Source organism: Mobula birostris, chromosome X (genome assembly GCF_030028105.1).
Source record: "Mobula birostris isolate sMobBir1 chromosome X, sMobBir1.hap1, whole genome shotgun sequence".
Taxonomy (NCBI): Eukaryota; Metazoa; Chordata; class Chondrichthyes; order Myliobatiformes; family Myliobatidae; genus Mobula; species Mobula birostris.
Genome location: NC_092402.1, coordinates 58,561,850 through 58,581,232, shown reverse-complemented (window position 1 = coordinate 58,581,232; position 19,383 = coordinate 58,561,850). Strand labels below are relative to the sequence as shown.

General features: G+C 39.9%; 1 protein-coding gene across 6 annotated transcripts in view; it reads right to left on the bottom strand.

Annotated features, from left to right (window-relative positions):
* LOC140191759 (R3H domain-containing protein 2) overlaps positions 1-19,383 on the bottom strand; it is a 274,246-nt gene that overhangs the window by 29,575 nt on the left and 225,288 nt on the right. For all 6 annotated transcript variants that reach the window (XM_072249472.1, XM_072249476.1, XM_072249470.1 and 3 more), the window contains 4 exons: positions 12,224-12,347; positions 9,880-10,037; positions 7,876-8,027; positions 3,162-3,262 (listed from right to left, as the gene is read on the bottom strand). In XM_072249472.1, coding sequence (XP_072105573.1) covers positions 3,162-3,262; positions 7,876-8,027; positions 9,880-10,037; positions 12,224-12,347 — 535 coding nt within the window. The remainder of the gene's footprint in view (positions 1-3,161; positions 3,263-7,875; positions 8,028-9,879; positions 10,038-12,223; positions 12,348-19,383) is intronic.

Here is a 19,383-nt window from a genome sequence, read left to right as displayed (position 1 = left end):
TTTTATAATCCAAGTACATTGGGCACTTTTGTAAGTGTTCATTGCAATCCTTTTAAAGCCAGCAATCTCAAGCGTCTGGTTAGAGCGCAATGAACAGGGTGTAATCGTCCGGGAATGCGATGAAATGTAAGAGCATCTTCAAGACTTTTGAAACGAAAGATGAAGTCTCTTCTCTGTCGGAAGCAGGGAACACTGAGTTGAAGAGCGATATCAGTTAAATTAGTCAAATTGTCAAGTCACATATGGATGAGCTTTTGTGGTTTAGGATACTTTAGATCCTTAGTAAATAAGGACAAGCACTCACTTTAATACTGATTTCAATTTTGTTCCAGAGGACAAGTTCAGTGCAGTACAAGTACAATATGATAAACTACAGAGCATCTCTCACTGAACTAATGCAGACTCCTGCACACAAAGACTGTAAATAAAGATGATAGCCCAGATTTTGCTGAAGTAGGGCATTTGCTGGATGCCAAGATAGACCTGTTTGTGCATGTTTTGGCTTTAGTTTTGCCACAACATCATTGGAAATACAAGCTGATAATGGTGCAGCAAGGATAACTGGGCATCTGGGACCTTGGTGAACAGAATCAACAGTATATCTTCTTATCCAATGAGATTAGAACATTGAGAAATAAACATGAAGGGATGAGAAGGGTGGGTGATTTAGAGGGGGCAAATATAATACCAAAACAGATACACATATAGAGGAAAAGGTATAGATTTGGAGTAAGTAGAAAAAGACAAATTTGAAACATCAAAATAAAAATTGATATTGAAACTATTCACAGCCTGAAGAAATGAGAGTCCACGCTTATAACTCTACATTCTAAGCAAGAGAAGTTAATCAGCAATCATTAACAACTAACATGCTGGTATAGGTTTAATTATACTGAAAATGACTAAACTTTCTGTTACTAGTTTAATGCATAATTAATATACAACCTCATGAAAATCACGGGCAGGTTAAGCGCAAAATACTATTTTTTTTAAGCTAACTGATTTGTAATTCCTCACTACATTGTCTGCCAACTTGCGCATTAATAATGCTGTTATTTGTTTGTACACTGTTACATTTTCAAATAAAAATGCCCCAGTATTAAGTTACTGCTGTGCTTGTGTAAATTCCAGCCAAAATGTAAAGAGAATTTGCAATTGCAATCATCCCAAGCAATACAACAAAATATTCATTTACTGATACATAGGAAAACTGGAGGGCATGCATCTCTGCAGCTAATTAAAAGGCAGTAGGTGCTGACGCCTGTAATTTATGCACTCACATGATAGTACCACAGAGACTCAGAACCTAGATGCCAGAAATACTTTGAGAGAGTTTATCTCATGAATGTCACCAAATCACTTTATTCCTCATTGACGAACTTCATGAGATAAGGGCTTTCCAGTCCATCAATTAGAAGGTTCCAATTTCAGCAGTATCTCACTTATTAGGCTGGTGGATTTTCACGTCTGCATTTCTCTGGTTATATTTTATATTGCATTAAGATACAGTCACCTTTTTGGGAAAAAAAAAGGAATTGATTGCAATTAAAACTGCATATTCCCCTCTCCTATTCCCTCCAATTTCCCCATTATTACCCAACAAAACTGTGCCATATTTCTGGCCTCACACTTTACAAAGTCACTGAGCATAACACCTAATTTATGAACTACTCTAGCTTTAACAGTATTATTACTTTGAGATGAAAAGGCAACTGCCAACCTTTATAAGCTTAAGGCCACGTGATTGCAATTGGCAGACCTATCATTCAAATCTACAAGCATTTGGAATAAAAAGGGAACACACCACAATACAAAAGGACCACTGGAGGAAATTTAGGATACTTCTTTTCAGACAGCCAGAGTCTAAGCATGGCATAGTTATATTCTTGGTGCACTTCCTTAGGAAATTGATTTTAAGAAGTTCTGGTCTTGTTTAATGTTTCTCTCTGTGTCCTCGTTGTTGGCTCAACAGAACACTATTTATTACTATGCTTTGTAGAGATGACATTTTAATCTCTAAAATCAGGACTGAACATAAGAAAAAGGAGCAGCAGCAAGTACATTCAGCCCCTCAAATCTGCTCTGTCATTCAATCAGATCATGACTGATCTGACCTTGGCCTCAACTCCAATTTCCTGCCTGCTCCCCATGAACTTTAACTTTGCTACTGAATGGCTGAAAAGTCCTGTGGCTATAACAATTTCAGCCAGTCAAAATTCAGATGGTCAAGCTGGTTCTCATTCCTTATCACGCAATTTTAACTATGGGCAGGCAAGGGTGAAAGAAGAATTCAGAAAGCACAGGACCTACCAAAGCTGAACAGTAGGATTTCATCATCAGTATTTTGTTTAGTTTCTTCACAATGACTGGGAGGGTTAGCCACAGGGACAGGGCCACAGTTAGACAGTTTTAGGGATAGAGTTGGTAGGGAGATGCAGGGAGAGGAAACAGTGATCAGACTCTCCGATAAGTGTCACTGTATGAAAGATGGCAAGCAAGCGTATCTGCACACGAGGAATGAAATCTCAGGTTTCAATGACTTTGTTTTAACTTGCCCCGCATCCCCAATTCACTCCTCTTTATTTGGAGCACATTTCTGGGACCTGTTGTCACCAGATGTTAATTTCCAACAGAGCTTAGAATTAAAAGGAAACTGCCTGTGTGCAGAACAACAACAGACAGTTCATCTTAGAGTGATGCTGCCAGTCCTGCTGAGTTTTCCTAGTATTTTCTGTTTTTTTTTAACAGCTTAGAATGTTCATTACTTATAAAGCTATGGAACTTATAAAAGCAATTAGACTAAGTATTGGTTAAAGGGCATTTGCTTTTCATTCTCCCCAGGATAGTATCCCAAAGTCCTGGATCAGTCTTCAGACAGAATAAAGCTATCATATTGACCATTTCAATTCATTCATACAACACAAATACATTCGTGCTTGGGGTTTCTAAATTCTCCATTTTTGCCACCAAAACCTTTGCAGGGAAGTCTATAGTTTATGCCATGTTTGTGACAAATTATGCTCGGTAGAAACAGCAAAGTGTTAAGAGTACAGACGTGATTTTACAGATCCCTATCAGAGTGCGAGCACTAAAGGCTACTGATGCTTTGCCAAGTTGATGTATGCTAATCTGAAGATGTGCGAGAGTAAATTTGCACTAACCTGTATATTGTTGCTGCATTTGCGCTGGGTTACAAGGAGAGGGAGATTGAGGCATCTGGTACTGCTCTGGACCAGGTGGCTGAAGGAATCCAACCGATTGGCTGAAAAAGTTTTGCCCAGTTTAGTTTTATACAAAGCAGCTGTTACACAGATCAACTCACACAATCTATCTATATAACTAACAGGCATGTGTGCAACACAAGTGTGTAGTGTCACACCTGTAAGTGTGGCCTCAGAGGAGCCACACCTTAAAAGTGTCACACCTCAGGTCATCACATCACACCTGTAAAGAATCTTACGCCTAAAGGGGCAAAAAACAATCCATGGTTGGCTCAAGTAACCACTTATCCATTGTTACCAATTTTCTCCCCCAAATACTGCAATTTATGAACCAGCACACGCCATAAAAACAACCATATAAATCAATCTAATTATTATCATCATGGTGCTTTGAGCTGCCAAATTCATTAATCCTTAGGTCACTCTATGTAGCTACCAGTAACATTTATAGAACACAAAATTCATACAATTTCAAAATCAAAAAGAAAATCACTGAACTTACCCATTAACAAAATGCTGGAGGAACTCAGCAGGCCAGGCAGCATCTACGGAAAAGAGCAAACTTCAATGTTTCAGGCTGAGACCCTTCTTCAGGACGGGAAAATAAGATGAGAAGTCAGAGCAATAAGGTGAGGGGAGGGGAGGAAGAAGTGCAAGGTGGGAGGTGATAGGTGAGACATCTCTCCTCCCGGTTTCACCTATCACCTTGCACTTCTTCCTCCCCTCCCCCCACCTTATTGCTCTGACTTCTCATCTTATTTTCCCGTCCTGAAGAAGGGTCTTGGCCTGAAATGTCAACTGTACTCTTTTCCACAGATGCTGTCTGGCCTGCTGAATTCCTCTAGCATTTTGTGTGTGTTGCTTGGATATCCAGCATCTGCAGATTTTCTCGTGTTTGAACTTACCCATTAAATAATTTTCTTAATATTAGAAATTAATACAATAAATTCTATCCTGCAAGCCTACCGCTGTCTGGAATTTAAATTACAAATTGCACCTATACCTTAAAGGCTAGGGTTACCATCTACTACGGACAAATTCTGTGTGCAAAATGCACTGGGAGTTGTCTTATCACCACCTCCTTCACAACTACAATACCATAATCATGCCATAATTGGCCTGCACAGAAAGACTCGATGAAATAAACTGTAAGCACATATGTGACAAAGTAGCAAGTTGTTATTTGCAGGTTCCACCCATTTTCTGTGGAACTTTAATGTCCAGAAAGTATCAGTACAATCTGTCTCACATAACACCAGACAAAACAATTATCAAAAACAACTGAAACTGGAGCAGCAGAAAGAAAAAAAAACATTCAGCAGTTCAAACAACTTGTGAAATGAAAATTTTGAGTTGAAGAAACCTTGTGTAACAGTAATGGGATTCATCTTTGCGCAGTGCTGAAGTGGCATGCTTGAGGCAGTTTAATACTGATCTTGGATATTGCGGCAGAAGTCAGTCTGTGAGGCAGAGACTGTGGCAATAAACACCCATTCAAGGTGCAAGTCATTGTAGACTTTACAGCGGATCAACTTCACTGGCACACAGGTGCACCAGCAGCAGCTTCAGCAAGAACCAAGAATTCTCCTCATAACACATGTCAGGCAAAGAGAAATGTATTAAAATTAGGTAAATAACTGAGAAGAAGCAAAGTTCCAGAGAAGTTGCTGTGGTATAGAAACAAACAAGAGTTTATGAGTGAAATTTATAAAGGGTGTAAACAAGAAGGCTAGCCAGAAGACAATTGAAAATGCACTCTGTAGGTGACAAAAGTACTGATGAGGGTTCCAGCATCTCATGGGTTGAGTAAGGGATACATAATTGACATTAAGGGGTGTAAATGGGAGGTCTTTGTGACAAAATAGTGAAGGAGGTTTAAAGATCAGCTTGGGTCATATAGGACACCATGGTTGCAGGCTGGGACATTAACCAGCAAGGGGAATAACTTACTGGCTAAAAGTTTTCCATGTTTAGCTGCAGCAGTTGCAACTGGTCAAAAACTGGATTTCAAGTAAGCCACCTGCTAGAAGAAAGGCACTGGAGGATCAAGAGAGGGACCAGAGAAGTGGAGCTGGGTGTCACTGGTGACCATGTGGAAGATGAGTCTATCTGTGGATACTTTTCCAAAGGGATAGCATGTAGATGGGGAAGAGGCAGCATGGTAGCATAGCAGTTGGCATAATACTTTACAGCACTGGCTCTAAGATCAGGGTACGATTCCTGCTGCTGTCTGTGAGAAGTTTGTACATTCTCCCCATGACCCCTCTGGGTGCTTCAGTTTCCTCCCACAATAAAAAAAAAATGATGTACAGGTTAGAGTTAGTCAATTGTAGGCATGCTGTGTTAGCGCCAGAAGTGTGGTGACATTCATGGATTGCCAGCACAATCCTCACTGATTTGATGCAAAAGACGCACCATATGTCTTGTTGTACATGTGGCATATAAAGCTAATCTTTATCTTTATAAGAGGAGGTTAGGATTGATCTTAGCATCTTAAGCAAACACTACAAAAGTCACCATGTACAATACTGTGCAAAAGTCTTAAGCGCCTATATATAGCTATGGTGCCTAAGACTTTTGCACAGTATTGTAGCAATTTTATGTATTGCACCGTATTGCAGCCACAAAAAAAAACAAAATTCATGACATATGTGAGTGATGATAAACCTGATTCTGATATGGGTCTCTATTGTGGACTGAGAGTGGGAAGGGGGCAGAGAGAGAAGAATCATGGTTAGGAAGAAAGGGGAGGGAGCAGGAACCAGGAACCACCAGAGAGACATTCTGTAATGATCAATACACCAATTGTTTGGAATCAAATGACCTTGCCTGCTTTTTCAGGGCTGGGTGTGTCTACACCAATGCCAACCCCCACTCCTGGCACTCCTTCTCTGCTACCTGTCTGCCCCACACCCCTCCCGGGGCACTCCATCCTGGCCATTCTCAACATCCTTTGCTCCTGCCAGATTTACAATCTCACTCCCCGCTCCAAGTTGACAAATACATTACTGTGCAAAAGTCTTACGCATCCTAGCTACCTGTATAAATGTGTGTCTAAGACTCTTCCACGGTACTGCAAGTTGGAAAAACAATATTTTATTGAGTAAGTAGCAAGAAACAGGAGGTTTTGCAGAGTAGAGCAAAGTTACTTACACCTCAAGCAAGTTTCAAAAAGTGGTTGGTAAATATTGCCATTGTAGTATCTGAGAGACTTGTACCCTTCAGCATGAGTACAGTGTGCAATTCTTTTTAACCTATGAAATATTGCTGTAGTAGATTTGCTGCATTACAGCGATGAGCAAAATGCTATTGCGTTCAGGCTGAATTAGGGCTACAGTAAGCATTAAAAGGCATGTTCAGGTCCAGGGCTACCCCATAACCAGCAACATAGGAGATCTATTAATTCTCTCAAAGCAAAAAATACACTAGGATAAGAAGTGCAATACACAATGTACATCCTTACATATGATGTTATGTTTTCCCAAGAAAAACCAATGCCCTTTATTATCCTCATTCAATTGGCAAAGAAGGGATTCACGAGGATCCACAATGCCTCCTAGAACACAGAGTGTTAATCATTCATTGAAAGGAACCTTCGGTGAAATTCATATTTGATTTGTTTCAAGCTGACCTTGAACATGGGCTCCCAGCATGGTAGAACTGTGCTCCACACTGCTTGGCTAAGGACTTAGTTATGGGTTAACATTTTGTAAGTGCCCATGGCTCCATTTCAAGAAAAATACAGCTGCAGTTGAAGATCCCATAACAGCTTGACATATTTGAGGGAGAAGACCACAAAGACTGAATCATAATGAAGAAAAGACAATTTTAGAGTTTGCATTCACATACTGTATATGTCAAATTTACAGAATTTGTAGGATAATTTGAATGTTTAGCTTTCTGGACAAAGTTGCACCTATACTGGGAGCAATGGGAGCTTAAATGGTTGGGACTGTTGCTTCTCCCTGCCAGTGAGTAAGCACTGGATGTGAGGTTGCCTGTGCTGAATAGTTTCTAAACTCTGTGGTATATTCAATTCTAGGTAGAGGCCCAACATTACTTATTGTGATTGGGATATGCCCTATGTACTTCAGGGGCATGCTTATTTTGTGGAGAGTAACACTGCCACATAGGTCAGATGCATTCACTGCTTCTGCTAGAAAGCCTATGGATCTCCATTAAGTAGCCTTAGTAAACAGTGAGCTCAGTTCACCAGAACACCAAGGCTAGTCATAATAACTGTGGCTGCTTGGAAAACCACAAAATTAATGAGTCCAAGATCAGAGCAGAGTATGTGCATGCATCAATATGATGTGAAGAGACAACATTTATGGATTTGCGAGATATTCCTGAAAGTGCACAATACTGAACTGACCTTTGCACATTGTATTGCAGAGAATCCACCTTCATAACTCTTACTATTCCTTTATTCAAAGGCACTGCTTCAGGTTTTCTGTGCTGGTTAGTTTGAATTCAACATTAAATACAGAAACTATAGTGTAGTACAAGAGAAACAGGTACAATCAAAGTATTTCTCCAAAAGCCATTCTGACTATAGATTAGAAATTATGTCTCAGCCGTGTGAATGAGTGGCACCATGCTTCCTAAAATATGGGTCCTAACTGAGTGCATTTGCTAGATAACAATCTCTTACCTTGTGCTATTTTGCTGGGATGGTGGAATTACACTGTAGTATACTGGCACTCCTCCACCAGGCAGTGTTCCTTGCACAGACTGACTGGGTACCATGACGGGCTGCTGGTAGGTCTGCTGTACAACTACTTGAGAATCACTGGACATTGGCACCTGGGTGATAAATAATAAAACAAAATCAGTTGACAGAGACATTTTTGGCAGACTGCCATAGTAAATACAGCACAAAAAGAGGCTCTTCTGCCCACTGAATCTGTGCTAACCATTAAGCAGATATTTACACTAATCCTATACTAATCCCATTTTATTTACCCCATATTTTCATCAACTCCCCAACAGATTCTCCCACTCACCTTCACACTAGGGACAATTTACAGCAGCTAATTAATCCACCTACCCACAAGACCACAAGATACAGGAACAGAATTAAGCCATTTGGCCCCTCAGGTCCCATCTTTGGGACACGAGAGGAAATCAGAACATCAAAGGGAAACCTCTGTAGTTACAGGAAGAATGTGCGAACTCCAGACTTGGGTCATTGGAACTGAGAGGCATTCACATGATTAAAGAGATTCTACTACCCCGTGAGAAATACGTAACTAATTCCTCTGGTTACTTATTAACACTACCTACGTTTAGTCATGTAAGTGCTGGGGCCTACAGAGGACCTATCCAGAGTTTAGAAAATTTTGATGAGATCTCATTGAATCATAGAAAATATTTACAGGCTCAACACACAGGAAGTGGGGATTATGCTTCCTTTGGCAGGAGTATCTAAAGCTAGTGGTCACAACAGGACAGAGATGGGGAGACACTTCTTCATCCATGTGATTGATCTTTGGAATTCTCTCCCCATGAGGCCTATGGAGGCTTAGTCACTGAGTATATTCAAGGGAGAAATTGATAGATTTTTGAACATCAAGGAGTTACAGGATATGGGGTTGATGTAGGAAAGTGGTCTGAGGTATAAGATTAGCCATGAGTCTTATTGAATGGAGGAGCAGGCATGAGGGGGTTGAATGACCTACATCTGAATCTGCGTTCACATACTTCAGCCTCAAAATGTCATTTATGTTTTATAACTAAGCAAATAGATTACCTAGCATACTAAAAGGGGTGTACTGCCCCATTATCCAATTACATGTCAAAATGATTTGCAAACAAAATAAACGAAAAAGTAGCTCTGAGATTTTAGGGAAAAGGTTTCACTTAGAGGCAATGGCCTTCAAGAAGGGCACATTCAGACACAGAACTCAGAACTCCTAAAAGAGGATGTGAAATACCATACATGCGGAAATCTGAAATGGAAACAGAAAATGTGGGCTATACTAAGCAGGTCAAGCAACCATGCATGAAATGCCTGAGTCATTAACTCTCCTCCTTCTCACCACAAATAACACCCTGATGAAAATTTCCATTTTATAATCAAGATTGATGTAATGTGAGCTGGTGACAAACCAAACTGTTCTCTCTCTCTCTCTCTTGCACTGCACTACCCTGCCTCTATCTTCCCCAAATTCCAAATCATTTGCTGACTCTTTAAGATATCTGTAGGACATGTTCAGTGAGTGTAATGCCAAATCCCCAGTAAAAAGGAGGCAGTGGAGCTGCATGAGCAGACTCGGTTGAACATTAGTTCAAACCTCTATATCACATAAACTTGAGTAAAAAGCTGAGTCATTATAGATGCTCATAAATCAACCTACCATCCTGAATTGCATGCTTCGATGACACACAGCAAAGAACAGAGTTATGCCCACAGAAACTTTATTTAATCATTGCACTAGCAGCACTACAAACCACTCACACCTCCTTGTGTTTTCTTATTTTGAGGACATGAACATGAAGGGAATGAACAAATCCAAACAAGTAAATAGTGCTTTGCTTGGTAAATATGCTTCAATAACAAATCTACTTACTGGACCTCAGTGATAAAAAGACAATACTTTACGAAAATGTAGTTCTTCGGATCATCTCACTTAATATTCAACAACAGAATCATCACCTGATACGATGGAACAGATGAGTATTGGACCATCATTCCCTGCATCTGATTTCCCAGGTTGTTTCGCTGACTATTCATCAAGCCTGGTGTCTGAGGTTGTTGTACACCCATCATCCCCTGATAGGTCTGCTGCTGGTTTGGTATCACACCCTGTAAACCTAGGTTCCAAAATAATAAATTAACTAAGAACTGGACCACTGGTCACAATATAAAGGCAACACCAACAAAACCATGAGATAGATAGGAACGGTAACCAGAAAAATGAATGCCCAATTCATTAGTATAAACTATCCAATGATAGCTTCTCTCCTGTATGGAGGAATTAGAAATGGTGTACTTACTTTCTAACCTGCAATTAAACAACCTCCTTTCAAAAAAAAAACCTCTGGTGATGCATTGGATTTATATCTAGTAAATGAGACATAAAATCAAACACGCTGAGTTTGTGATTTAAGCCAATGATTAAGCCTCACACGCCTGGGTTAAAGGGAAATAAAGAGATCAGCCAGTGTTCTGACTCCAGATTGCCATCCAGTGATCTATGTTTCAAATCCAGGTGTCGGCATCAAGTAGGAAAAGGCACTGGCTCAGCTGTGCTATCTTCATGCCTCACAACAACACTTCTGTATCTGATACCAGAGACAATAAATATCTCTGAAAATATTACCTTTAATATTGGAAGTTAAAAAACACTAAATAAATAAAATCATATCAGCGCAACACAAAGATACACAAGATGATAAAGAGAATATAAGGAGCACACTTTCAGGAAGTTTGCTTTGCAGCACTGCAGACCTTGAGGTTGATTTTCAATTACTGTTGAGAAATAAACTGGCACAGCAAACAGGAAGTCTGTCACAGGTGTGGGCACTTTTTTTTCCCATAATTGAAATATAACAGGTGTTATACCCCGTTAGCTGGAAGTCTACCTCACTGTCTCAAACAAATGCTGTCCTTCAAACCACAGCTAAATGTATAAGTTCAGAACATGGACTGAACTGTGTTTTTCAATGTATACATTGATAGCAAATCTGACCATTAGAAGTAATAACACTGCTTCTTCACACATCAGCTTTGTCCTCCCAGATGGAACGGCATTCATTTTCCAAAAACTACTGTTTAGTGAAAGAAATTTGCCAATCAGAAAAGCTTGCTAAATCACCTAGTCAAATATACTGGCAAATAAACTAACCATTACACTGCAGGGAAGCTATACCCCGGGACAACTCCTTTATGGAAGACTTAGCTTGTGCGTTGAGACACTGAAGCAAACACTAATATTGGAGCAATAAAAGTAAGTATCTGCTACATTGAGCTTTATTATTGCAATAGTGTGCTGTGAGACTGGTGTCTTATGGACACTGATGTGTGCAATTTTCTGAACTCTGGTGGAATTATTCTTCCAAAGTTCTTTAAAGACATCAGTGATTTCCTGGCTGGAAAAAGAAAACAAATTTTGGTAACCATTACATGGGTTAAAAGACACTTGAAGCGCTAATACCAACCATGACTAATCCCAACAGTGGAGGCCCCATTTTCTACATACTGTGCAATATGATAGCCATGGCAAGTTTTAGATAAGCATTCCCAACAGGAGAAGAAAAATCAGGACATGCCAACACTTTGCACAGGACTGTCAGATGAGAAGTAGCATCATTTGTGAGAACTGCACAGAGTAAACTAAATTGCAAATGTTAGATGCACAATCAGGAAATGCTGTTACACATGATTTTTCCTTGCAAAATGACACTGAGGCAAGACTTCTCCATGGAACAATATGAAGGACACCAAACATAGAAGAAAATGAATGGGAAAAAAGTGGCCACTGTAAGCTCAATAAAAAGACTGAGGAACAACTTCATATACATTTACACAGATCAACAAAGTTGAAGAATAGCTTTATTGAAGAGTAACAGCTGATTTCTAGAGGTTAATGTGATTTAATGAAAATTTTCTATGTGACTAAGGGATTTTCATTATTTATTAATCTTTCTGGATATGTGCATCACTGACATTTACTGCTTATCCCTAATTGCCTTGAGAAGGTGGTACTGAGCCACCCTGTGGAACACTAGCCGTCTTTCTGGTGACAGTGCTTCCACAATGCTGTTGGGGAAGAGTTCCAGAATTTGGAACCAGTGATGGTGAAGGAATGGCAAAATATTTCCTGGATAATGTGCAACTTGGAGGGGAACCTATGGGTGGTAGTGGTCCCATGCACTTGCTACCTTTTTGGTGGTACAGGTTTTGGGCTTGGGAGGTGTTCTCAGTAAATGCTTTGATATTTATGTCAGCTGGAACTTCTTAAATTATCTTAAGCTTGTAAGCAATGTACTTCACTAACCTGTTTGTTGCGCTGGCTGAGGCAGCTGTTGACTGCGCTGAGAGTTGTAAGGAACCTGGGAGAGAGGCCGATACTGCTGGTTGGAACTTTGGTACTGCCCTGGGGGATAATATGAGACTGGTATCTGGAAAAAGAGAAAGGGAACAAAATAATCTAGTTGACTTCTGAGACTGTTACTTTAAGTACCCAGGCAATTAATTATCATTCTCAATCTAGAAAGTCAAAAGAACCACACATTTTGAATCAATGATACTCAGCAATGTAAGCTTTTAGTTACACCAGAGACTATTTTGTGTACACAATGAAACATGCCAGAGTCTATTTTAATATATAAAAGTCAATAGTAAATGGGGTGCTAGATAAGTATCAGTTATCTAACCAAGAGATTTTAATGAAAGTTCAATTAATAACTTTAAATGGCTGGCCAAACAATGTAAGACAAGCCCTTCTAAATCATTTATATGCAAAATAAAATGCCATTAATTTTGCACAAATTCCAGTAGACCACTTGCATTACATACAAGCTGCTGGTGCTATCCTTGTGTGATATTGCCAATTCAGCAGTAACTGATAACAAATTCAGCTATTTATATATAACCAAATCAGGTTGACTCCGTGGTTAAGAAAGCATACGGTGCATTGGCCTTCATCAATCACGAGATTGAGTTTAGGAGCCAAGAGGTAATGTTGCAGCTATATAGGACCCTGGTCAGACCCCACTTGGAGTACTGTGCTCAGTTCTGGTCACCTCACTACAGGAAGAATGTGGAAACCATAGAAAGGGTGCAGAGGAGACTTACAAGGATGTTGCCTGGATTGGGGAGCATGCCTTATGAGAATAGGTTGAGTGAACTTGGCTTTTTCTCCTTGGAGCGGCGGAGGATGAGAGGTGACCTGATAGAGGTGTACAAGATAATGAGAGGCATTGATCGTGTGGGTAGTCAAGAGGCTTTTTCCCCAGGGCTGAAATGGCTAGCACGAGAGGGCACAGTTTTAAGGTGCTTGGAAGTAGGTACAGAGGATATGTCGGGGTAAGTTTTTTTACGCACAGTGGTGAGTGTGTGGAATGGGCTGCCGACAATGGTGGTGGAGGCAGATATGATAGGTTCTTTTAAGAGACACCTGGATAGGTACTTGGAGCTTAGAAAAATAGAGGACTATGGGTAACCCTAGGTATTTATAAGGTAACGACATGTTCGGCACAGCATTGTGGAGCGAAGGGCTTGTATTGTGCTGTAGGTTTTCTATGTTTCTGTTTCTGCTGTGGTCTTCAGGACTATGAAATGTTGATGTTGCTGTACATACCAAACTAAAGCCACTATTATCCTTTAACAGTAACAAGAAATACAACAGTACAATAAATGTGAATGATGGAAAAGTCCACAGTGGATCGGTTACCCTTCGTAAGAACTCAAGATTTTCACTCTTTATAACTTCAATGAATTGGTCTATTTCCAGACCACATATGCAGCTTGCTTTTTTTTTCTTTTCAACCCCAAAATTTTCTGAAGCCCTTAGCTATGGTTCAAACCTCATCATAGTTTCAAATCTGCACTTCCAGAAGCATCTGGTCCTTTGTTTTACAGCAATATAATGAAATAAACCATTTGCTTTACTTCAAGTATACATACAACATGGCTAAAAAAAATTGTGACATTCACCCTACACTATATGTTGTGAAATGCTCAATGGTTGTTTAATTTTCAACGATGATCATATGTTGCTGTGGATAGGTTCTGTAATTGATTATTATGATATACACAGAAATACAGTGCCTATAAAAAGTATTCACCTCCCCTCTTGGAAGTTTTCATGTTTTATTGTTTTACAACATTGAATCACAGTGGACTTAATCAGGTTTGTTTGACACTGATCAACAGAAGACTTTTTCGTATCAAAGTGAAAACAGATCTCTACAAAGTGATCTAAATTAATTATGAATATAAAACACAAAATAATTGATTGCATTAGGATTCACCCCCTTTGACAGGACACACCAAGTCATCACTGGTGCAGCCAATTGATTTTCAAGTCACAGAATTAGTTAAATGTCAATCAACTGTGTGCAGTTAAGATGTTTCAATTGAATGTAGCAAAAGCTACACCATGAAAGCAAAAGAACACTCCAAGCAACTCTGCGAAAAGGTTATTGAAAAGCACAAGTCAGGAGATGGATAACGAAAATTTCTGAGCCTCTGAATATCCCTTGGAGTATAATTAAGTCAATCATCAGGAAATGGAAAATATATGGCATAGCTGTAAATCTGCCTAGAGCAGGCCATCCTCAAAAACTGAGTGACCGTGCAAGAAGGGGACTAGTGAAGGAGGCCACCAAGATATCTATGACAACTCTGAAGGAACGACAAGCTTCAGTGGCTGAGGTGGGAAAGACTCTGAATACAACTGTTGCCTGGTGCTTCACTGTTGCTTTATGGGAGAGTGGCAAAGAGAAAGCCTCTGCTGAAAAAAAATGTATGAAATCTCAGCTGGAGTTTGCCAGAAGGTATGTGGGAGACTCTGAAGTCAGCTGGAAGAAGGTTCTATAGTCCAATGAAACGAAAATTGAGCTTTTTGGCCATCAGACTAAACGCTATGTTTGGCATAAGCCAAACACCACACATCATCAAAAACACACTATCCCTACTGTAAAGCACAGTGGTGGCTGCATTATGCTGTGGGGATGCTTCACTGCAGCAGGCCCTGGAAGGTAGAGGGTAAAATAAATGCAGCAAAATATAGGGAAATCCTGATGCAGTCTGCAAGTGAACTGTGAATTGGGAGAAGATTTGTTTTCCAGCAAGACAATGACCCCAAGCATAAAGCCAAAACTACACAGGAATGGCTTAAAAACAACAAAGTTAATGTCCTGGAGTGGCCAACTCAGTCCAGACTTCAATCTAAATGAGAATTTGTGGCTTAACTTGAAAAGTGCTGTTCACTCACGAACCCCATGCAATCGGACAGAGTTTGAGCAGTTTTTTGTAAAGAATGGGGAGAAATTGCAGTTTCCAGATGTACAAAGTTGATAGAGACCTATCCACACAGGCTCAAGGCTGTAATTGCTGCCAAAGTTCTATCTACTAAATACTGACCTGAAGGAGGTGAGTAATTATACAAACACAAAAATAATTGATTATTAATTGGAACATTTTAGACCAATTTATAGAAATTTGTTTTCACTTTGACACGAGTCTTTTCTGTTGATGAGTGTCAAAAAAGCCAAATTAAATCTACTGTGATTCAATGTTGTAAAACAATAAATCAGGAAAAACTTCGGGGGGGGGGGGTGAAATTTTCCCCACTCTTCTTGAACTCTTCCACTCATCAATTGACCTTATTCATCACTTGCTAAAAATACCACTCAACATTCACAATTTGATTTAGGACCCAAGTTCCCAGGCTTCCCAGACTAATAGCTTTATCACAGAATCTGAATGAAGCAATAAAAAGCTTGCCCTTTCTAAAAAGACTCTGTATTTTCAATTGTTAATTTACCAAATCATAGATGCAAGTAAGTCTGGGGTTATAAAATTGATCTGATAAAACTAATGGTCACTTAGCTAATCTTATGTGAAAAGCAAAAACGGTACTGGACCCTTAACTTTCAAATGGGAATCCCTATCCCTGAATCAAATGGGAACTGACACGAGAAAAGCAGGGCTAGAGAGCTTGTTGACATCAAGTGCAAAATCAAGTGAAGCAGCAATTTCTTAAATGACTGCCAGTCACAATAAAGGGGTCACTATAGATGCAATTTTACCGAATGCAATATTAATTGTATATAAAGGCAAAACACCAGCATATGAAGTAAAGATTAGAGTAAATGTAGAATTGTCAAATATATGGAGGGAATTTATCAATTAAATTAATGTTACTAATCAAGGTCTTCTGCATAAACTAGGTTGCAAAATCTTATGAAAGTGGAGATGGCAACTCAAACAGTGAACATCTGGTAAGCATCCAGGTGGAGACATATTTCCTCTGTTAAACAGTCACGGGTGCAGAAATTAGCCTGATCTGATCAACCAGATCTGCTTCACATCCATGTAATAACAGCTGGTGGCATGGAATACTGTTGCTCTATAACAAAGCCACTGCTGCTGATTTGAGACCTTATGCCCACAGGGATAAATGTATGATGCTCTACGTGCAAGAGATCCTGACACAACAATCTGAGAAACTGTGGCTGAGAAGAAACTGGCAGAACAAAGGCTTCACCTTTATAGGAGTGACAATCCTTCAAACGGTGAACAGCACAATTCTACAGCAGCTCATCTTGAAGCTGGGCTAGTAAGAGAAATGCCTTTTGGCACATCTGGATTCTGTGGAGTGATGTAACACACGGGTCCCAGTTTGAAATTAGACAACAATCCAGGCTGTAACACCCAAGGTGCAATAGCACCTATAGTTTTGGTCCTCAAGCACTTTCCACTGTTTATATTAAATCATATACATTGTATGATGTAATTTAAGTGTAAGAAACAACCAAAAATTAAGAACTCTACTGGCAAAAGAAACAGAAAGAGAACCAATAAAATGCTGTCAAGGGGATTTTTAAAAATCTGGAATAAACAACTATTGTGTATCAGAGGCCCGTGTAAGCACTCCAGCATTGCACTTAGGACTTCAGTTGCCCTACCATTTTTAGCGGTAGTTTGAGCAAATAGATGGGAAACATGCCCTAAGATAGAGTGTGAGAAAATGTTTCATGTTACTTATTTTTTTTTGGCATTGAAACAGATTTGTAGTCACACTGAGTAAGGATTCAACTGAAAAAGGCAAAGAGCTGTTGGGTTCCCGTGTGATGCTATGCTGAAACTGACAGTGCTGGTTTCAACGTGATACCTCCTCTTGATGCTTTGGAAATCCTTACAATTGTCAGCATGCAGACCCTCAGGTGCAATGTTGCAGCCTACTCTTGAAGTGACACACCATAGTACAAGCAACATTCTTCAGAGTGCGTTGCTACAGAATGAATGCGTGCTCCAACGGGTGAGTGGTGCAGAACAGAGACCACAGGAGAAATGCTCTACAGAGTCCCTTTGGGCAACCACTGCTCCTGGCAGGATATTTCAGGGAGGTCTTTGAAGGGGTCATGAGTGCAGTCTCTGTACAATACCTGTACATGGGGAAGCTTGCAATGTGGACATGTCTGTGCCACACTGGCTGCTCTTGGGGCCTGGAAGAAAAAAAATTATCAATGAAGTACTTGCTCCTTGCAGTGAGCAGCAAATCATGAGGTGGGGCAGAGATCAGTTGCAGTAGCTTGGAATGGTCCTGAAGTTATGAAGCTAAGAGTCACTGTAAGCCTGGTTTCCACAGGTAAAATAGCTAAATTACACAGTGTGGCTGTACTTGAGTTACAGAACACAGATCTCAGTGAGGGTGAGAATGTAGCTTGAGTGTTGGCCCTTCAAACAAAACAACTTCAAGGGCAAAGGAGTTTTGTAAAACCTGGGGTTCTCAGAGTAAATAAACATTTACCATTTTTCAAACCAGTGACAAATATTATGTGTAACTCAGCTGTTGAAGTCATTTGGCAGAGCTTTACAGCAGAAGCATTGGTGAGAACAAAAGAAAAAATGCTGAAAAGGAGGTAGACTTTCTGAAGGGCGATGAGGTGCCCTGAAGTGCTGGCAAAACTGGCTCACCACTTTTTCCAACAGAACCTATTGTTTTAAAGAGCTGTGTTAATGACTTTCTAGCTCATGAAGTTCAGCATTAAAGCACTAATGATTTTCATTAAAATGACTTTTCATTAAACTTTTCCTTCTGATTCATCTATAACACTAAATCAAGCAGGCAAGTTTGCATAGCTTGACCTCCTCCAAAAAAAAAATCTTCTGGATGCCTGGAGATCACTGGCAAGGCCAGTTGTCTGTCAGAAGTTGGCAAAGAGCTGTCACCTTGAACCTCTGCTGTCTGGGTGGTGGTATTCTCAAAGGGCTGCTGGGGGAGAACCCCAGGATTTCAACAGTGAAGGGAAGACACACCTTTTATTTCAAAATAATGTGCAATGAGAAGTGAACTTGGGCTGGTATTTCATCTGCCTAACAGCCATGTGGTTGATGTTGCAAGTAGAAATGATGCCATTAAAATTCTCTTAAGAGCTATCAACCTACTCCTGCTACCTGTGAGAATCAAGCTTATACCTCAAACTTTATGGCTGCTCCAAGAACTGAACAAGGTAACAAATGTGTGCTAATTAGCATATCTTAAAGCTATATTAGCAATTAGTAATAATCATGTGTGATTCAGTAACTGGAGTCAATTTGAAACTAGGGTTCTTTATTCCTCTTAGGTCAAGAAAAGATTTCAAAATATCTGCAAAGTTCACTGAACTTTCTGTCAGAGAACATCATGAACCAGTCATTGGCAAATATATTGTGATGGAATAGGGACACAGTTATTTTACAAGACTCAGCAGATATAATAGTCACCCAAAGAATGCTGAGGAAAAGTGCACAAGGGTTCTTGAGCAACAACAATACTGAGAAGAGTTGCTACCTAATCCATGGAACCCTTCAGCTATCTACATGAGCAAAAGAAAATCACTGCTGCCCTCAACTTTAATGGTCGGGTTCTGATGCAACAACATTGATCTAAAATGTGGACTGTTTCTCACTTTCTGCAGTTGCTGCCTGTATTCCACAAGACTCTGCTTTTAATGCACATTTCCAGAATCTACAGTATCATGTATTTGTGTCCTAGCAGGGGAATTTCTGTCATTCACCAGGCATTATCAGGATCCAGCCTCTTTATATCCTTTTTTTGCCTGTTAGGACACTATATTTGCCCCTTGCCACTTTGTGCACTTCTGCTGCAACACTAAAACTGGCATTGAGGCTATTATACCTGTTGGAAGCCATTCGCTGCCTATGGTACTACTTGGAACTTGGCAAAGATGATATTAGGATCCCATTCTTTGCTGCTATGCTTCATCCTTTAAAAAAAATTAAGCATAAGGAGCGCTAAAGTTAACTGTCCTATCACAACCCATCAGGTCAAATACCCAAGGTTACATTTGTCATACATGCTTATCTGTCTGATTCCACCCCCATCCTCCTTAATACTCTCTTCAAGCTCAACTTGTCCATTGAACTCACCTGCCTCTCCATTGAATTTATTCTCAAGAAACTGTATCCATCTTTTCTCCCCCA